At 34.1% G+C, this 22,150-nt stretch overlaps 2 protein-coding genes across 3 annotated transcripts; both read left to right on the top strand.

Moving 5' to 3' along the window:
* Window positions 1–13: 13 nt before the first annotated feature.
* LOC128218976 (uncharacterized) lies at window positions 14–7,816 on the top strand. Of its 2 annotated transcripts, none has more exons than XM_052926762.1 (10): window positions 14–113; window positions 478–1,107; window positions 1,396–1,582; window positions 1,918–2,036; window positions 2,531–2,608; window positions 3,153–3,353; window positions 3,945–4,172; window positions 4,966–5,055; window positions 6,438–6,606; window positions 7,023–7,816. In XM_052926762.1, the coding sequence occupies exons 2-10, from the start codon at window positions 480–482 to the stop codon at window positions 7,501–7,503; spliced, it is 2,181 nt and encodes a 726-aa protein (XP_052782722.1). In that variant the 5' UTR covers window positions 14–113; window positions 478–479; the 3' UTR covers window positions 7,504–7,816. The 2 variants fall into 2 exon arrangements, with proteins under 2 accessions (XP_052782722.1, XP_052782723.1); XM_052926763.1 differs by having other exon boundaries at window positions 6,438–6,488; window positions 7,023–7,257.
* A 2,407-nt stretch (window positions 7,817–10,223) lies between these two features.
* LOC128219395 (uncharacterized) lies at window positions 10,224–19,501 on the top strand. The gene is made up of 8 exons (XM_052927205.1): window positions 10,224–10,399; window positions 15,832–16,099; window positions 16,376–16,489; window positions 16,696–16,916; window positions 17,415–17,618; window positions 17,922–18,165; window positions 18,752–18,965; window positions 19,209–19,501. The coding sequence occupies exons 1-8, from the start codon at window positions 10,224–10,226 to the stop codon at window positions 19,394–19,396; spliced, it is 1,629 nt and encodes a 542-aa protein (XP_052783165.1). The 3' UTR covers window positions 19,397–19,501.
* The last annotated feature ends 2,649 nt before the right edge of the window (window positions 19,502–22,150 follow it).

A 22,150-nucleotide genomic window follows, 5' to 3' on the forward strand; every position in this document is an offset into this window, starting at 1 on the left:
AATGTAAGGCACACGTTTATGCACCGGTGAACAATGGCGGCTCGAAGCAATGTTTGAATAAAAAAAAATTACAACATGTAAACATATCATTAGTAAGGACTTCAAGATACAAGGTACACGAATTTTATTTTCATTAGGGAATATGCTTATAAGAAAAAGTGTTCAGTTAACTATTTTCCTACTTGAATAGCCAACAAACAGTTACGCTTGTGACCAGGAAATGAAAGCATTTCGTTTAAAAAGGTACTATATTGCAACAAGTTAAACAAAAGCCGCTTCTTGATATATTATATCATAAAATTACAGAAAGTAAGATGAATGGTAACACTTCATACATTTATAACATTCAACTATCTGTTCAGCCAAGCCACACACGATTGACGTGAATGTTCCTCTTACTTAACAGCCTCATTTAGTTATATGACTTAATTGGATTATACCTAATAACCTAAATTCGAACATGTGTATTTTGCCTAGACATGGAACAACAGACACGGGCATCGAGAAAGCTGTGGGATTCACCGAAGACAGCCACAGGTGCACGTCGATCGATATGGGAACGTTCCCCAAGTCCAAGATGTCGTACACCAACAGAAAGTGAACGTCAAACGTTCTGGAAGCGATCACCTAGCCCAGGATGCCAAACCCCAAGGAGACGTCCAAGAGTAGAACAACCAAAATTAGATCAATGTTCAAAATCTCCATGGCAATCAGAACACAACCATGGAAAATCAAATGACCTGTCTACCATTATACAAAAATATGGTTTAAACACATTTGTTTGTGCAGTGCAGACTGATAAACATATTCCCAAAAACTTTGTTAACAGGGATGATTATTTTTTAAAAATAATGCAAGAAGTTGACAAATCAATGAACATCAAACATGTTATTGAACTCCAAAGGCTATGTGAAAAAATCCCTGACGAGACCAGATTAGTAGATTGTGGTGCCAAGTTCAAAACTGTTTTATGGAAAGCTTCAAGGGCACACAAAGAACCACTTCTGAACTTCATAGCACCTGTTGTTGACGCTTGTTTGATCCCTGATTGTGGAGGCAAGGTGTATCCGGCGTCAAAATCTAACATCACACTGTTTAAAATAACAGGTAAATTGGTTTGTTCTACTATTTTTTGTATCAATTTTATTGGCCATTATCATGATTATGGCTGGATTCTGACATTCACAAGAACTGATACATGTCTATAAATGTTTACAGATTACAGGTTTAAACAGACAGGCTATTGCTATTGTAATTGTCCCAAGTGTCGCATTTCTTCCCGCCTGTTTATACTGAAATATATATATATATATTACTACACATTTATACTTTTAAGGTGCATTGATCTGGGATGGAAAATATATACTTTGTGATAACTCATATTTTCTCTTGTAGGTCCAGAACCAGGTTTGAAATGCTCGCTCCGGTGTAGGTCATGCGGAGCGAGGTATTACATCAGTCATTATACCATCCCGAATGTTGGCAGGCGTTACTATGATGTCAAATACAAAACATCACAAAAGGAGAGTTCAAATTGGGTGTACTTTGATGACAGCACTTATGAATTGATGTGTGAATCAGGGTAAGATAATTATAACACTAGCTTATTTATATAAATAGTTTGAATGCGTATGGGCATTATATCTCGGATAAGTTGGAGCCATTTCACATTTTTTCACTCAACAGCTACTGCCTTTGAATTTAAGAAATGACCTTTAATTGGTCTTGTCTGCAGAATAACTTTTGAAGCCTTTGTCAAATAATAACTTTATATGGAAAAAAATTGTTACTGGCATTATATCCCAGACACTGAAATTACATAAAAAAAGGTTTAATTGCACTTTGATTGTGTTTGGGAAGCCTTCAGCTAGCCCAATTACCATCATAAATCCTATTATTTCTGAGTTAATTTTTCAGGAACCATGCCTTTGTATCACACAAAGCATTTGCAGAAATATACAATGGCGTGTATGATGAAAATCGGGCTCCGGAATTCCATGAATGGAAAAAGGCTACATTTGCTGAATCAAGATCTGGTAATTTCTAATATCAAATCATTGGAATTATGTTTCTAAACGAACAAAACATTACTCAAGCTTTCAAGTGGTTCATTAGGAGTAACTTTTTATCTGCTATTTTGTAAGGCTCCTTCTTTTTCTATGATAAGCCCTACTTTTATGGAAATAGTTTGAGAAATAGTTCTGATTTTTTAATTGCCCGTATGAGCCACAGAATGCAGGGATTGAAGTTCTTTAACAAAAAGAGCTGTAATTTCTAGATATTAACAACAACAAAAACTATTAATATAGATTTGTGTAACTATCATATAGTACATGCACAACCATGTATGTACTGTACTTTTGAAGAATTTCAGAAATAATAATGTATTTGTTAAATCTAGGTAACCCTTTTGCTTATTGAATAGACAATTTATAGGTTAAAGACCTACCATTCACAGTTAAGTAATATTCTTATTTTCAGAATAATTCTTTTGATTTAATCAAATGCACTTTATTTGTTAAAATAACAGAAGATTCCAGCCTGGCCGGTGATGATGGTGATGATGGTGATGATGGTGATGGTGTTTGTCAAGACGATGAATACTTAGGTATGTTTTGCAATTCTTTAAAGGTTTAAAATAGGGACTGTGTCTTAAATTCTGAACATATATATATATACTTAACACTGTCAATTGATTAAAGGGACTGTACACCAGATTGGCACCAAAAATATTTTTTTTCTGTAACAACTTTCAGGGCAATCATTTGATAAAATGTTTTACTCTTTGATATCATAATTGTAAAGAAAATACTGGGTTCGAACCGGTGTTGCCAAAATTGCAGTCCAGTGTTGTATCCACTGTGCTGAGAAGGCCTACCCTAAACAGTTGGAATATTTCAGCTATATACCTAACTTGGTAATATTAGGTGATAACATTGACTAGGCAATCACACATAAAGAGAATACCTAGTAATCCTTTTTTAATGGAAAAATACAAAAAAAATCTGGAAAAAAAAAAAAATTGTAAACTATGTGGTACTTAAGTAAGTTCCAATGCATTGTACACATCGATACCATTGAATCAAAATAAATTGTTATAAAAAAAATGTCTTGCATAATATTTTATATATATGTTTTTATATACACCACAGATGTCAAGGGCATGAGTGCGAAGATGGCCTTAAATAGTTTCTTTGCCTGTGAGCTAGAAAAGGAGATTGATGAAAGAAACCTGACTGCACATATAACATTTAACCAAAAAAACACTGAAAATGACGTTCTCGGAAAGATAGACCAGTACAGACGTGATGAGATTTATCCACATTCATGTTCAGCTAATTGCAAAAAAAAGGGTAATACTTCTGACAGTCGTAAATATAGTCTGGGTTTCAGTTTGAAACAGCATTCGAGATATTATCATAGTCTTAGTATTGGCACTGTTGTGCAAAATTTGGCCAGAACGTAAAATAACTAGCAAGTGCAGACAATCAAATGAAATGTTGTAACCTTATGTAACAGTATACAAAGACCATAACTCTTGCTTTTTTGGAAGTGATTTGACCCATACATGTACCGTAATTATAAAATGATCATAATGTGTAGAAATATTTGGTGACTTCTTTTCAATCTTAGGTAACATTACTCCATGTTATGCCTAAGACAAGTTATGGCCCTTGATTTAAAAAATCTTGGTTGAAGGTTTGTAAAAACTTGGAGTATGAATACAGATCTAATATACCGATTATTCAATGGACCCACCCTAAGGTTACATAACATGTTATTCTTTATAGAATATATAGCCTCTGAATGTCATTCTTCTAATTGCTTTTGACTAAATCATTATTGCAGCTATGTCTAAGGCTAAAGTAAATATCGCTGTCAATCAAGATATCTTCTGTAATGGTTAGAGACACTCTTGATTTTCAAGTTCTTTGTATTTAAAGGTTGTGAAAATCTTCGAGTGATTGATGCTTGCTGGAAGCTCAATATTTTTCACTGCCTGATGTCAGTGCCCCAACACGTCGATGGGTATCCTCTCTTATCGTTTCCTAACGTGTGTGTGAACGAGCCGAGAGCCGGAAGTGTATTTTGCCAAGACCATTTCCAGCTCCTACAACGCAATGGGGTTCCTACTGAAAAGAAGTCATTCTTACAACATGTCGGATGTAAAGGTAAATTACAGTGTGTAAATGTGGTTGGCTTCAAAACTGCACTGTTCATAGCTTTCAAGTAATATGAATCACCAAATGAAAAGAAATATGTGATGAAAGAAAAGAAAGTTATGTAGCATGCAACATATAAATCATACATCCCTAGCAAGAATACTATATATATGCCAAAACATATATATCACAATTATTTCCAACTATGACATTGCCCTCTGTGATAAGCTACATATAGTGTGACATACACAGAGGTGATAATGCTAGTTTAACAAGGCATCTCATACCATATCTGAAAAAACAAAGCATTTGAATTTAGATAATTAACATACAAAAGAGTTATTATTAACAGTTAGTTTTCACAGTTTTCAATTTAAAGGTAACACTTAAAAGTTTTAAATGACTATTTATTGTTTTAGTGTTACAAAGTAATCACACCTAAATTTTAACTTAACATTAACATTATATTTCAAAATAATCACACCTAAATTTTAACTTAACATTAACATTATATTTCAAAATAATTCCAAATTTTCTGTAAAAACTATTCAGTAGATAATAAAACCAAAAAACTTTTGGGGGGAGGGGTATATTATCTGACTAGAAAAAGATGATGAGAGGGATTATGTCCACCTCTTTTGTCTGCCTCCCGTTCTCAACATATATCTTCATGTTTTAATGATACCATTTGTCATAGCATATTTGTTATCACTGTTCTCTTTTCAAGCCCTTTCATTCAATGATAGGGAATAAGCAAAATTAATAAAACAGTTGTGGGAAGTTATGAATTTGTTCCTTTCAGGTGCCGACTCTACTAGTCAGATGGAAGCAAAAGTGATGGCCTTTGCTGGAAGTATTCAACAAACAGGACAAACAGCCATTGAGTATCAAGGCATGTACTTTTCATTAGATTTGAGACAGGGTGTATAAGTCTTTCTATTGGCGTCATAAGTGCATTATATTAAAATTAGCTCTCAGCTTAAAAGATCTTTGTTAAGATACACTACACTGTTTTTGGCCCAGTACAAGTCTGTTTATTGACTAATTGACACATTAACAGAAACTGTAGACCTTTAAGGTGGGCCGACATTTGACATCTTCAGGTTTCCTGTTATATGTTGTTATGGGTCAGGTACACTTCTGTTTATTGACTAATTGACACATTAACAGAAACTGTAGACCTTTAAGGTGGGCCTACATTTGACATCTTCAGGTTTCCTGTTATATGTTGTTATGGGTCAGGTACACTTCTGTTTATTGACTAATTGGCACATTGACAGAAACTGTAGAACTTTAAGGTGGGCATACATATGACACCTTTAGGTTTCCTGTTATATGTTGTTATGGGTCAGGTACACTTCTGTTTATTGACTAATTGGCACATTGACAGAAACTGTAGAACTTTTAGGTGGGCATACATATGACACCTTCAGGTTTCCTGTAATTTGTTGTTATGGGTCAGGTACACTTCTATTCATTGACTAATTGGTACATTGACAGAAATTGTAGAACTTTAAGGTGGGCATATGGTTTCCTGTGACATGCTGTTATTGGCGCAGTACACTTCTGTTAATAAAAGTGACCAATTGGCAAGTTTAAGAAGCTAACACACTTAAACCTTGCCAAATTGCTATTATTCCATAACCAAATATTTCTAAAAACTCACCGTACATAAGTTTTCTTACAAAAAAATCCTTATATACATAAGTACACAGTTTTTAATCCTAGGTTGCATAACTGTTTAGGTATGCTACTTGTTTGACTGATGAAACAAAGAGTGTTGGCAATTGCTGTACTGCATTCATCTTTTCAGACTTCTGTCTGCTTACAAGTGTTCCCCTTTATGAATGTGAAATGACGCATTTATCATATTTGCCTGTGATTAATTGAAAATAATTATTAAAATATTCTTTTACCGAGTGTATAACAAAATCCCTCCCACTCAGTTTTGTATAGTTGAACATAATCCCCCTGATCAAGTTTTCAAGGCAGACAAAATCCCTCCCATCATTTTTACAAGGTGGACATAATCCCATAATAATTTTTTCCGGGGGGAATTTGTCCGGCTCCCTCATTTACCATCTGTTCGGACAAGTTATCATTAATTGCAATGCAACAGTTCTGTTGAGAATTATTTGAGCCTTTTTCTAGTTCTTTGCTTTATATATACTGAAGGGTGTAATAGCATTGGCCTCTCTTCATGGAGTGTTTTTATTGAAATGTTTGAAGTGTGTTGCGTACAGCTATTCTAACTGTTAAATTGGTGTTTTACAGGTACTAAGTCCATGGTGTTAAGAACCAGGCCTTCATCCTGGGAATCATCAGGTAAATCCCTATGCAACAAAGACATTGGCCAAAAGGGAAAGTTGCGACAGAAGTCTAGAGGCCATTTCATGTGTGTTACTGGGGGTGGACACATAATGTATTTCAATCCTCTTTTCAAGTAAGTAATAATTTAATAATTTTAAATCACAAGTCAAATTAATTCCTATTGAACATGCAGATTGTGCCCTCTCTCTCTCTCTCTCCCTCACTCTCTCTCTCTCAAATATTACCTATTCTTGTCCAGACTTTGCCTAGCAATACATATAAATATATACGTGTCTAAAACTAGGCTTTAAACATCATGCCATGAAGTCCATCATAATAAACGTAAACTTCAAAGTTATGAGTTTTGGTTATTTCAACTGAAGTGAAAATCATTATGTTAGAACATTTTCACTCTTAATACATTTTCCCTATACACAATAAAGAAAAAGTTATTTAAACATGCAAATAACTTCTTGATCCAAAAAGGCTTTATAGTAAATATTTTTCTCTCCTTTGCATACCAATTATATCTGCTTTATTTTATTTCAGGGCAGAAAGTCCTTCTCAGGTCTTCATGCAAACTATCAAGGTCATTTACGAGGATGTTCGGCATGTTCCTCATGAACATTTAGACAGCCACCTTGAAACCTACTTCTTAGCGTATGACAACATGTGTCATTTGGACTCTCTAAGGGGATCCAAGGTCCCCCTTCCACTTCAAGAACCATACCAATTGTTGTGGTTTAAGATAAAAAAGGTTATTGACCGACTGCATCTAAGCAACCATAAGAATAAGAAATGTCATACAAAGTACAACCCGGATGTGCTGCCTGCTGGCTACAATACACAAGCTGCAGAACAGACTTTTTCCTGGCTTGGCCGCTTCAAAAAAGTGGTCAACTCTATGACACAGATGCACCATCTGTTCTACCTTCATAGGATGATCAAACGTAGAAACTCATACACAGAAATATGCCGAAAAAACAATCGGGAACCGGTTATACCGCTTGTGCCAAGGACTGTTAGATGAGTAACAAGGACTGTTAGATGAGTAACAAGGACTGTTAGATGAGTAACAAGGACTGTTAGATGAGTAACGAGGACTGTTAGATGAGTAACAAGGACTGTTAGATGAGTAATGTGAACTGGTGTAAGGCAAAATTGAAATAAGGAGATGGCTTTTGTAAATATATTTTTATTTCAATTAAGCTTCATTGTGGCTATGCCATAACATGAGCATGAACAAACGTATGATAGTTGAAACAAATTTTTACTACATAATTGACACAAACAATTGTGATTGCTATTTTAAACTGTGCTGTGCACTGTTTTAATTTATACTTGTAGATGGTGTCATTATATATATAAATATATATATATATATATATATATATATATATATATATATATATATATATATCTGTTTATTTATGTCTCATCCATGTACATACATTTCAAAGTTTATACAATTTGCATGTACACAGACATTCTATTTAAGAATTATAAGAGACGGGCTGGCAACCAGTCTGGTATATAATCATCAAATCACATGTACATAGTTACAAACACTAAAACTATAAAGCAGTTGCTAATTTCTTAAAAACAGCAGTATTTAAGATCATAATACATTCACGAATAAGTGCATGTCATTAGCAATAAAAATTAGGAGCTAAGACTTAAAAGGCATTGACTAAGAGCAAAATAAAAGGCTAAAATTAAGGTTGTGTGTAACCTATTACTTTTATTATATATAACATTATTTCTACATTTAAGTATTTGGCAGCAGGTTTTGGCAAGTAATCTTATTACATAGGGTTCTGGGTGAGCAAAAAGAAACTTAAATTTGTCAATATCTGGCATATCATTAAAATTAACAAATAGACTTAGAGCATGATCACATAATGGTTTTCGTATGTTATCATTCTGTTTCCACTGTATGTAAACAAAGAGGACAAATTCTTGCATGCTCTGGCAATTTGCTCATATCTACCAGTTTCCATACTTAACGGTGTAGTTAAAGAGAACAATATTTTTCAGCTTCATAGCTCGTTTTAAAAAGCCTGTAAGATCTGAACTTATTCCGCCCTTTCCACTTAATACTGTTTCCCTATTTAAGTCAGTTTTCCATTGATTTATATGAGCTTCAACCAGAGCTTAAGTAACATCATCCTGTATATTTTTACGATGGAATGACATGTGATTGCTGATATACATATTCAAATTTAAACACAGTAGTTCTTTTTCTACATTATAGCACCAGTTTTTATAATTTCTGTTTAGTGCCCAGTTAAAAAGTATAAGAATTCAAAACAGTCCCATCACATCTTCCCTCAGACAGAATATGATTGAACATTTCTGCCTGCCATGTTAAAGCTGCACTCTCAAAGATTGAACGTTTCGACAACTTTTTTATTATTTGTCTTGGAGCGATCCAATTTCTGCGAACATGCCTGGAAATCTGTCATAAAAGACTGCTGACCAAAAAGTTAAATCACAGATTTTTAGATGTAATTTCAAAAATTGATGTGTTACGCATTTTTACTTAAAACGTAATAGTTTTAATCATAAAACATACATTTTCAGTGAAAACATTGTTTAAATTTTAACCTCGCATGAATATGTCATGAAAGTTTGAATTGTTAGCGTCTTGGGAAATGGTTCTGTGTTTCTGTATGTACCGTTGGTTTCTTTTAAGACATGCTATGCCTGTAGTCCTTATAACTTAAACAACATGTTCTAATATTTGATTTCCACATGCTTTAAACTGTATGAAATAAATTTGATTTCATTTTATTATGTATGTGTTTATTATTCATTTTACCAAAACAATATATGACCATGGATGCTTTAGTTATAGAACAGGGAAAAGTTTTCTTCAAAATGCCTCCTTCAGAATTAAGTTTCATAAGTTGAGTTTCCGGGATTTAACATTTGTTGTAAAGTATGATACTGGTTTTATTATTGCTTTTTTAAGACTAAGGACATTTTATTTATAGTGGTTGTGCATTTTGGCACATATCGGACTAAAATGCATCGGTCTAAAATGCAACTTAAGCAACGAAGGGGATATTATAACATCGATGATAAATTTCTATTTCGAACCTTGTAACTTACGGAATTTTTTCGTTAAGAAAATTAATGATTCCCATTGTAATTTGACGCACCTGTGTGTATATTTAACGTAATATGATATTTCCATGTTTTTAATGATTTTACTGTGGTCCAAACGTGTAATTTCCTTAAATGAGAATACATGTTCTTAATCTGATACAAATACAGAACACCATACAGTATAGTTTAAAAGTATATGTAGTAACTCAGATATTACGGCTATGATAAATCATCATTGACATAGAATATACATGTCATTTGATGTTTTTCTTTTAAAACAATTACACATGTAGTCTAGATTCACATCGGATTTGGGTTGATTTTAAAATCGCAAATAAATAACGATATAAATGAAATGATTGGCCAATTTAGACAGAGGGCGGTACTGCAAACATATGTGATTGGTTGATCCAGTCATTAGACTCGATGACAAATTAACAGCTGTATTGCATTAACCAATCGGGACAATGCCACTCAATTAATTATTATTTAAAGAGGAATTTAAATCCCAACATTATTACTTTTGTAATTGACAAATCTGTGATTAATACATTTACATCTCAAAGTGCTTTAGCGGACTAAGTGCAAGTTAGAATATAACTCACTTTGTGTACGAGAATAATTACAAGCTTTGAAGTGATGAATAAGGTTCGGACTGAGAACAATAGGTGGTTTGTGAAGAATGGTAGGGAATGGGAAGAGAGGACTAACTTTACTCTAAAGTTTATCTCTCATGTGGTCAGCGATTCCTCAACATGTAACCAAGACTCTGGATTTCTAGTAGAAGTTACTCGTGAGTGCGACGGTCTTAGAGGGTACGTTCTTAAATATATGTGTAAACGCTTCTTAATAAGGCCACGTCAGACTTTTCGTAAATATAGTGTAGATTCTTTTAAATTTTATGGAAAAAACCCAACAAGATAAAGGTAACACAATGTACTTGATATATGCAATGTTTTTACACAGTGCCATCTACAAAATACTTTAGACAGCAACATAATGTACAACACGAACTTTAATGTAAAGGAAATGTATCTACAACAGAATGTCAAAACTCGAGCTAAAAGCTTTTAAAAAGGGTAAAGTCCAAAACAAGGTTAAACTGCTGATTTTGTCCCAAAATCTGGTCCGTTATGTCCCTGACCCATGACAAGTAGATGCTTTTGTAAAAAGAATTAAGTATAACGCATAATGAACGTTTTGATGGCTATCAATGTTATGTATTTATTTCGCTATTCAACCAACCAAAAAAGTGTTAATTGCAATAGCAGAATGAACCTACACCATGTGTAAAAAACAAAAGGAACCAATTTTTCGTCAACGTTATTTTCAATTTCAATGTGCATTTAGTTTGTGGACTAAATAGATATTTATTTGATTAAGCGGTTTGAAAATGATAAAAAGTCTCACTTGTGGTTTTTAAACGGTGATTTTTTATTGTTTTAAAGAACCATTGGCAGAACGTACAAAATCAATGTTATTGAAGTACATTGGTGGAAGCAAATTTAATCACTGGTTACATTTATATAAAATGCATTCAGAGGAGGACAGTAATAAAGAGAACATCCGAAATTTAAGTGATACAATTGTGTTGCCCTTTTACATGTTTTTTTTAATTGTGTATGAATTGGGACCAATATTAGTGTACTCATAGTTTAATGGACTTTTTTACGTACAGGTATACAAGTATTCCATTATCACGGAATATGGTGTACACATTCATGCAATTTTTAGCATAGCATTTAATATCAAAGACGCTTTTTATTTTGTAACATTACATCTACTTTCTTGAATGTTTGACCTCTCTGTAAATAATCTGTGTCTTCACTGTTCCATATTGTACAATATTATATTGCTATAAATGTGCATATGCCGTTTATTGCCGAATAAAGATATATTATGTTATGTTTTTTTGCAAAAGGTAATTGAATTTTAAATGATAATTGTAACAATAGTGCATACTGGAGCTTAACTGTAGTTAGTATGGGTTTTTTTAATATGTGAACACCTTTGTATGGCACTATTAGAACTGAGTTATTTTACTAAATCCATTACATGTAGTTTCTCATCGTAAATATATACAATGCACTTGTTAAACAAAAGCAGTATATAAGGCGTATGAGTTGCTACATATGACGTATCAACCAAGTGATACTTAGATAATAAGTCATGCATCAGTTTAAAACACTAACTCCAATTAAAGGTTTAAATTTGTCTTTATCTAGGATCGTCATAAATAGCATATTTAATAATGGAACTCATCTTCAATGTGCACACTCGGCAAACACGTCTATGTCTTTCAATATGGATTTGGCCGAATCTTTCTGTTTCCATCTTAATTTATGTGCAGAAGTTCTTGTTTGAACGACGAAACGTTTCTTTTCAGAGTTTCTAATTACATCGAAATCAAAATTTTATTTATACATATACTAAGGATAAAACGAGGTTATTTTCTGAATCTATCTGAAGTCATGCCTGCATGAAATCGTCGATCATGGTTTGCTTAAATTACACAATGCAATAAATAAGTTGGGGATCGTACCACACACAAGCATAGCCATATCTGCTTAATAGTTCTTCAATAGATACAGTCTTGTAACAAACAATTGTATGCAGCATTTATAACAACCATACTTTATAAATCATGAAAATCTGTTTATAAACAATGGACATAGTTTTATGTCTCCATAAATAGCGGCACACTATAATTCTGCACGTTGTATTTAGCAGTTGACATGATCATTGAAACGTGTGCATTTATATTCATATATTTTTCATATAGCATGTTAATCATGTGTATTTACCTCTCATCCATGTACATACGGGTCAAGTTTATAAATACAATTTGCCTGTACACAGCCACAAGAAGAGACGGACTGGCATATAATCACATGTACTAGTTACAAACATTAATTTCTTAAAAACACCATGGTCCTTATATTCACGAATAAGTGCATTAGCAATACAAAAATTTTATGTAGCTAAATCTAAGTCATTACTAAGAGCAAAACAAAAGGCTTAAATTAAAGTTGTGTCTTTTAGGTATACGATGTTCAAGTCGGAATAAGATTTTTGTTGTGTTCATATCTCAACAACTGGTTAAGTCCGTTCTGTGTCTTTGCTGAATGTTGGATAATAGGGCTGTCTTTACCACTAACCATAGTTTACGTTCAGACTTGTACATTAATAAGTGTTATTGAGAATGTCGTAGATACTTGCAAAATAGGTGTTGACTGAAGAGTTAAAGAATAATTATGATATTATACATACACAAGTGTATAAAGTGACCAACGAAAAAATATACACACTTTCATTAAGTCACGCAATTTGCTATTACTCTACAAAATGGATGTGACTTTAAACCGGACCATAGCAGCAATAAACAGCTTTAAACTGTTTATTGCCACCAATAAAACTCTGGTGACAAATACCGAGATTACTAATTAATGGGCGCGTCTACGTCAATCAATTAAGAAATTATGGGCGTGTCTATGTCAATGTCAATTGTAATCTCCGCCTTAATTGTATATGACCTTGGTTGTATGATCAGATAAGTTGGAGGCTGAACGATGCTATGACAGTAGTCGAGTTTACCGGAAAATTGTCAATTTAGGTTGATTACTTAGAACTTAGAGGGATTTTATTATAAACATATTCGTAATTTTATTCTTTATTATTTCATTTGATATCATTTTTTTTTTTGAAAACAATCAAAAGATAATTGGCATCTTTCCGAAATAATTTGTACAGATGTATAAGTAACTAAAAGTAAATATGCAATGACGTCTTATACTCGTAAAGACACTTCTTTTTCTTTCTGGTCCAAATTGTCTGAAGGCATACCGTAACAAAAAAAGGTGCATATAGCGTTGAGGCATATTCATAAATCACCGTGTTCGAGCAAACTCCATAACGCATTTTGCCAAATATAGTACGATGAAGAAATAAGTTAAACACTCTTTAATAATAATTGGAATATACTACATACTAAGTGACAGTAAAACTTATATATTGCTATACTATTTATATGAGTTTATTTAGAAACACATGTAGACATCCTGTATATGTGTATACATTTGAGGAAATAATACATATAAGTGTTAAATACAATATTTATAATATATATGAGTATATATGACATCGTAGTATTGTGCGGATGATCGGTTATATTCGACAATTGATCGGAAAGAACTACGCCGGCGACAATCGATAATGAAATTTGAGCTATAGATTATAGAAACAACGGTGTTACTATGTTAAGTTATTTAGGCAAATTTTTATCAAGCCAGTACGTCACTACATAACGTTATTACATTTTTTTTGTAAATTGACTGCTGAAGAATTGGTCTCAACTTGGTCTCCTGAATGTGGTTTAAAAGTGATTCCGAAAACATGTAACCATGTACTTACCATGTAAGAATTAAGTTTTCACAGTTTTCTGAAAGAAAATATTCTTGTAAAACTTATATACATTTAACTGCTTGTTGTACTTGTTAATGACTGATTATTAAAAAAGAAATCTATATCTTTGTTTCACTATTTTACACATGTATACAAAACTCAATGTAAGACAAACATAAGAGTCTGTGGTCTCATTTTGCGTAAAAGTAACTGTTCTGAATCTGTTATGCACAGTATTTATACAACGCAACGTACGAACAAGAATGCAAGGGAACACTGATGCTTAAACGTGAGAACGTACTGATTATGTATGCCTAAACATGATGACTAAATAATAATTAAATAATGATTACATCGATTTCTAATCGATCATTGATCGGTTTTATAAACCGATTATCGATAGTATTTTTTCTGTCAGATTTCAAACACTATGACAGCGCATCGGATAAAAAACGTATTACTTTTGTACAGAACAGAACAGAATTTATTACACGTAAAATATACAGTTTTTTTGTGTTTCATATACAAAATAAATATATTAAAATTACAATTATACAGTGTAGTGTGAAATATTAAATAAATATTATACTCAACTTTTTTTGAAGGATGAACTGAAATTGTAAATCACAAATCTATCAAACCAAAAAGTATACAGAACAGAACATATTCTATCACACGTAAATTTAACAGTATGTGTGTTATGGTTACATATAAATATATCAGCATTACAACTAAACTAAGCTGATAGCGACTAGTATTATTGACATACAAAGGATGAACTGAAAAAAGTGTTATTGCAATCATCAAAGTTAGCACAAGGTTTTTATTTGACATTCGTATATGTATACATGTTGGAACAATCATTTTCAATATATAATTGAATACAGACGACAATAGAATTTAATATCATAACTTAAAGGTAAAACGTGATTTAAATATTCTAAATGATAATGTAAAAAACAAAAAAAAACTACTTATTACGATTTGTACAGATGTAGTGTATAATCTATACATGACAATATATGCATGCATGGTTCCCGTACGATCGGCTTTTTTTGTCCATTGTCATGTGTTCGGTTTTATACTATTTCATTTAAGCTCGATAGTTTCGAAAGCTAAAAGTATTGTTAACGAGTTAAATGAATAAAACATCCAAAATATATAAATGTTCTTAATGTGCACGATTTGAACATTTCTGCCAAAGAAGAAAAACATAATAAAACAATAAAAGTTTAATTAATTAATTATTTATGTGTTTAAATACAATTAATTTCAAATTAACTATATGAGCGTTTGGTAACCATTATACACAGCCTTGAATTTGTCAGTGCTCGTGGTTTTGAATACAAATCAAGGCCGTCGCTTTGTGATGCTCATACACATGTTTTAGAAATATGGAAATCCACAACTTTAGTTCATCCCGAAACAAGGGTTTTAAACAGGTTGATGCAATTTATTCAACCCGAAGAGTGTGAAGAAGTGTTGTAATAGGTTTTACTGTTGATCTACAATCTATTTCAAACTAGAAGCTGTATTTGCTACTTAGATAATATTTATAAAAAAAATGAAAATGCTTAATCGAATGTGATGTTGGTTTTTATTTTTCCAACAAACACGTTACATGCAACGAAAAAAATTAAACATAATATGTGTAATACCAACATCGCATTCATTTACGCATTTTAATTTTCACCACCATAATATTACGATCAAAACTCAGTAGCACTCATTACGTTCTGGTCATCATTACCATACGTATTGAGTCTAAAACCGGACATGTTCAGTGGAATAACAAATCATTTGTGGTGGAGAAATGAAACTAATGAATCTTGATACTTCATTTCAGTTTGGCGTACTTCTGCTCTAAAGATACGATCAACGGCTATGCATTCCAGTGTGCACTGAACAGGTCGTTCAAGGGCGCTGGTCTGCAGTGCTACTTGAAGGGCAGAGAGCTGTTCTTCATCACGAACCGCCTCGAACGGGAGATGCGGGAAACGGCCAGAGTGAATGAATGGGCCTGCGACAGGACACTTCTGAGAACGGCGGGCCTGAATGGTGATGAAATACACCTGAGTACCACCCAGGTCTTCAACCTCACCAGCGCCAAAATGGTACGTATAAAGGTAGTCAACTAACTATTGAGTAAGTTGTTTCATTTATAATTGACAGCTGTCTGAGCCCAGTCTGACACGTTCAAGGACATAGCCATTTTCTTATTTCATACATTTTACGCACTTAAAGTTAAAATTTGTTATACAGAGATGGTGTTTCAACCTAAAAAAAATAAGGGAACCGGTATAATTCAGGTATAGTTATTAAAAGTATAATTAAAGCGCTATGTCAAAGAAGATGTTGTTTATACAATATTTTTGAATCCATGTTTCTAGCTCGACCCTTCAACCCTCTCCACCATGTGGCTGCCAGAGTGGCCAGGGACACATGTACCGAGGGCAGACCTCTTCCACCACATCAGTCTGCCAATCTCCATTAAACCTCTGAGGGTAAGACATGAATGTATACCTTGATTGACACTCCCACTTGGCAATTACAACGGTACTGTAAATGTATCATTATCAAACATAACAGGTGATTACGACTGTCATCTATGTCAATGTCAAGTTTCCGATATGCTTTGGATTCATTATGAGGAGTGGTGAAACATATAGGCGACTTCATTCATAGTGTTATTGTTTTAAATGTTTTTCAGAAATTTCTGCGCAAGGCCGTTGTGGTACTGGGCGACAACTTTGGTGCTGCCGCTATGGCGTGGGGTTACATGTTCATATTGCATAGGTACAGGTGGATCCTGGAGAGTCTTCGGCACTTCAATTTACCGGTATTGTACGGCCCACCAACCGCAGGAAAAACGCTTGTTGCCAACTGTGGAGCCTGGTTGAACGGATGCACGGAGTTGCAGATTGCATCGAGGTATAAAATATAGTAAATTTTGTAATTATATGTGTATATGTGTAATGTATACTAGTAACGGTACTATAAGATGATTATATATCTCATGGATGAGTTCGTTAGACATATGTACAGAAACATATCATACATGTAGAATTTGTTGGGACAATTAACCTGAACAAATCAAAAGAGAAGTATTACATCAAAACCATGAATACGGTGGACTGAAACTAACTGATATAGAAAAATTTATTCGCTCACTTTAAACACTATGGATAAAACGATATCTAGACCCATCTGATACAGGGGATTGGAAGGTTTTTATGCACGAAAACCTAAAAACTATGGAAATAACCTTTATTATAGGATGTTGTTCTATATTTGCCTGAATACTCCATTTCGGTACGTCATAACACTGAACATATAACCTTGCATACGATAAAGTCTAGCTTAAAACAAGACGTCTAGGGTGAAAATGACTTTCATAAACCTATTCATACGGATGTTTTTTTCATTCAGATGCACCCTCTCATTCCTGATGGGTTGGTTTACTTCATCGACCATGCCCTTCGTTTGGGACGACCCGTCCGTCCCTGATGAGGTTGGTCAACTGAGCGTTGACCTTGGGAACGGTGCTGTGCGTGGGAAGGCCACTGAAGCACCACAGGTTCCCGCTACAGCATGTCTTGTTACCGCTAACTTCGACATGGCGACGGTGTCTAGGTAAATTTATAAGACTTACATGACTTACAAGAACAAGTATAATAGTGAGGAATTTACTTTACTTCTCTTCCACTTCATATTTATGCTTGAGAAATGAAAAGGAAAGAACGTTGATAGATAACCAATAAAATACGATGTACATATACATGAGGATAACGCAAAAAGAAGTGAATATTAAGTCACACAACTGTTGCAAACACGTTGGACAATTTAAACGTTTATGCTTGAAAATAAGTAACTTTACTTAATTATAATATTTTACCATTAGTCAATGAATAGTCATGTCATTTCATGTTTACGCAGATATTATACACGCCTGTGTGTTATTAAAATGGAACCGTCGTCGGTGGAGAAGGTTCCAGGCGCAGCTAGACAGCTAGAGGCTTTGGCAAGGGACGCATCCTCGGCCCTACCTGTTGTATTGAAAGGGATGTTCAATATTACTGCCAGTGAAGTCCACGAGACCACGGCCGGCATTATGCCACATCTTCCCGGGGACATCCGCGTGGCTGAAGGAGTTGCTGTGGCACTTACAGCGACCCAAAAGGTACAATCCATTTCGTTTTGAAATATTTTTTAATGGAGATGATAGTGATACAAACTCCAGTGATAAGCAATTGAGTAGGCTGTTTATGACGTTGTATTACTTTGAAGAAACCGTATTTTTGTGAACATAAATGCCTCATTTTTACAGTTAAACCCAATCCTTTTTTCAAGCAGCAGTTTCGATATCTGATTTTAAGTAATATTTCAATATTGAAAATCACAGCTCCTGGACATCGCCAGATGCGAAGACCTCTACGCCCCAGTTGAGAAATACGTCGACGAAGTGCTGTTGCCCTACCACCGTCAGAACCTTCGGGGTTCCGTGTCCCTGCAGGAATGTTTGACCGCGTTAGGGAACCTCCCCAAAGAGCAGGTTTGTATTTTAGCAAGGTGTCAGGATATATATAAATAATATAAATAGGATAAACAAAATCACGATATTTAAGTGTATGATAATGATGAGAACATGTTGCATTTCATAGAATAATAATAACTTAAACATCAACAACATCAAAACTTACAATTCTTCTTCTTCGACAGGGAAAACTTTTTCTCCTCTCACACTCACGTCTCATTTTGTTTTTCAGATTCGCGATGAGATAGTTGTTTCAGATGCGACTGTTAAAATCCTGAAATCAACATTTGCAAGAGAGTGCCTGTTGTCGGCAGAGGCCCTTGACAAAATAAAGACGGCGGGAGGGCGGGTTAATGTTGCTGGACGTCTGCTTGGAAGGGTGGCCAAGGTGGCCATGATCCCTGCCTCCCTCTTTAGTGAGGAAACGGTTGCAGCCTTGAGAAATGGTATGTATGCTTAAAAATGCACCCTTCCTCCTAAATAAGATTTACTACAAATAAAACAATTGGTTTGAACAAATCGTAAGTGATAGTTCCTATGAAGGATACCGAGTTAGTTTCGAGAAAACGTGCAGACGACATGATAGTCATACCTTAAAAGCAAACCTATTAAGAAACATCACGTTTATAGTGTAAGAAAACTTCTATATGTAAGTCCGAGACAACAAATCAGATCTTTACATCTTGCAGCCTTTCTCGATATGTCTGATGAAGAGTTGCATGTACCAGTAGACGAACCGGTCGAGCAGACCCAGTCACTTGAAGAGATTGTGCCACATGTGAAGAAGGCGACGCTTTGGAGGAGAAACGGCCGTGCGTGCCTAAAACGTCCTAATAGTGTTCAGAGGGGGTGTAGAAAGAGGAAACATTCTAATTAGTTTACACACATATGCTATACATATGCTCTGGATGTGGCATATCGATTTGGAATGTCACATCTTTTGGAGTCGTGAAACATAGCGAAATTTTCGGAGTGTTATAGTTATGGTTTTGAGGTTTTGAATTATTTATTATGAAATGATGTATTTCCAAAAAGTCTTATTTAAAAATATAATTAAATACCAAATGTAAGAATGATACACCCAACAAAATAGACTTATTTACAACCATATCTTAATCTATTGTTGAATTGAAATAGTTTATCGTTACGTCATGAAACAGTCGGACTATGTAGTTATATTTTTGGAGATTATTATTTATTTATTTTAATTTATGTTGTTATTTAATTGGTTAAAATTACTACATAATTAAATGAGTCATGCAACAACAAAGACTTCTTGGTTTTATTGTCCCTTGAATTAATTCTCAATTTTCCCTTTCACACAATCGCTAGCATTAGTTAATCGGAAACGTCCGGTACGTAATTCCAATTTTTACATGAATCTGATTTTTTTTGTAATTTATTTGGTGTAACTAATGAAACTGCATAACTCTGATCATATGTCGACCTGAAAACTCGATTTTTGATGTTGAACTTTGAAAACTTTCGATGTAACCGATGTAACCAGTTGTAACCAATGTAACCCGCTATTTGAGATAGAACAAAACACTTTTTCAAACTTTTCAGAAACTTTGCTGTAACTCATTGTAACCAATGTAATTGCATAACTCTGATCATAGGTCGACCTGACAACTCGATTTTTGATGAAAATTTTCGATGTTACCGATGTCACCAGTTGTAACCAATGTAACCGCGTAACCCGCTAATTCAGATAGAAAAAAACACTTTTTCAAACTTTTCAGAAACTTTGCTGTAACGCATTGTAACCAATGTAACTGCATAACTCTGATCATAGGTCGACCTGAAAACTCGATTTTTGATGAAAATTTTCGATGTAACCGATGTAACCGGTTGTAACCAATGTAACCGCGTAGCCCGCTATTTGGGATAGAAAAAAACACTTTTTCAAACTTTTCAGAAACTTTGCAGTAACTCATTGTAACTAATGTAACTGCATAACTCTGATCATATATCGACCTGAAAACTCGATTTTTGATGTTGAACTTTGAAAATTTTCGATGTAACCGATGTAACCAGTTGTAACCAATGTAACCGCGTAACCCGCTATTTCAGATAGAAAAAAACACTTTTTCAAACTTTTCAGAAACTTTGCTGTAACGCATTGTAACCAATGTAACTGCATAACCCTGATCATAGGTCGACCTGAAAACTCGATTTTTGATGAAAATTTTCGATGTAACCGATGTAACCGGTTGTAACCAATGTAACCGCGTAACCCGCTATTTGGGATAGAAAAAAACACTTTTTCAAACTTTTCAGAAACTTTGCAGTAACTCATTGTAACTAATGTAACTGCATAACTCTGATCATATATCGACCTGAAAACTCGATTTTTGATGTTGAACTTTGAAAATTTTCGATGTAACCGATGTAACCAGTTGTAACCAATGTAACCGCGTAACCCGCTATTTCAGATAGAAAAAAACACTTTTTCAAACTTTTCAGAAACTTTGCTGTAACGCATTGTAACCAATGTAACTGCATAACCCTGATCATAGGTCGACCTGAAAACTCGATTTTTGATGAAAATTTTCGATGTAACCGATGTAACCGGTTGTAACCAATGTAACCGCGTAACCCGCTATTTGGGATAGAAAAAAACACTTTTTCAAACTTTTCAGAAACTTTGCTGTAACTCATTGTAACTAATGTAACTGCATAACTCTGATCATATGTCGACCTGAAAACTCGATTTTTGATGAAAATTTTCGATGTAACCGATGTAACCAGTTGTAACCAATGTAACCGCGTAACCCGCTAATTCAGATAGAAAAAAACACTTTTTCAAACTTTTCAGAAACTTTGCTGTAACGCATTGTAACCAATGTAACTGCATAACTCTGATCATAGGTCGACCTGAAAACTCGATTTTTGATGAAAATTTTCGATGTAACCGATGTAACCAGTTGTAACCAATGTAACCGCGTAACCCGCTAATTCAGATAGAAAAAAACACTTTTTCAAACTTTTCAGAAACTTTGCTGTAACGCATTGTAACCAATGTAACTGCATAACTCTGATCATAGGTCGACCTGAAAACTCGATTTTTGATGAAAATTTTCGATGTAACCGATGTAACCGGTTGTAACCAATGTAACCGCGTAACCCGCTATTTGGGATAGAAAAAAACACTTTTTCAAACTTTTCAAAAACTTTGCTGTAACTCATTGTAACTAATGTAACTGCATAACTCTGATCATATGTCGACCTGAAAACTCGATTTTGGATGAAAATTTTCGATGTAACCGATGTAACCAGTTGTAACCAATGTAACCGCGTAACCCGCTATTTGAGATGGAAAAAAACACTTTTTCAAACTTTTCAAAAACTTTGCTGTATCTTATTGTAACTAATGTAACTGCATAACTCTGATCATATGTCGACCTGAAAACTCGATTTTTAATGAAAATTTTCGATGTAACCGATGTAACCAGTTGTAACCAATGTAACCGCGTAACCCGCTATTTCAGATAGAAAAAAACACTTTTTCAAACTTTTAAGAAACTTTGCTGTAACTCATTGTAACTAATGTAACTGCATAACTCTGATCATATGTCGACCTGAAAACTCGATTTTTGATGAAAATTTTCGATGTAACCGATGTAACCAG

The sequence above is a fragment of the Mya arenaria genome, chromosome 15 (genome assembly GCF_026914265.1).
Source record: "Mya arenaria isolate MELC-2E11 chromosome 15, ASM2691426v1".
Classification (NCBI taxonomy): Eukaryota; Metazoa; Mollusca; class Bivalvia; order Myida; family Myidae; genus Mya; species Mya arenaria.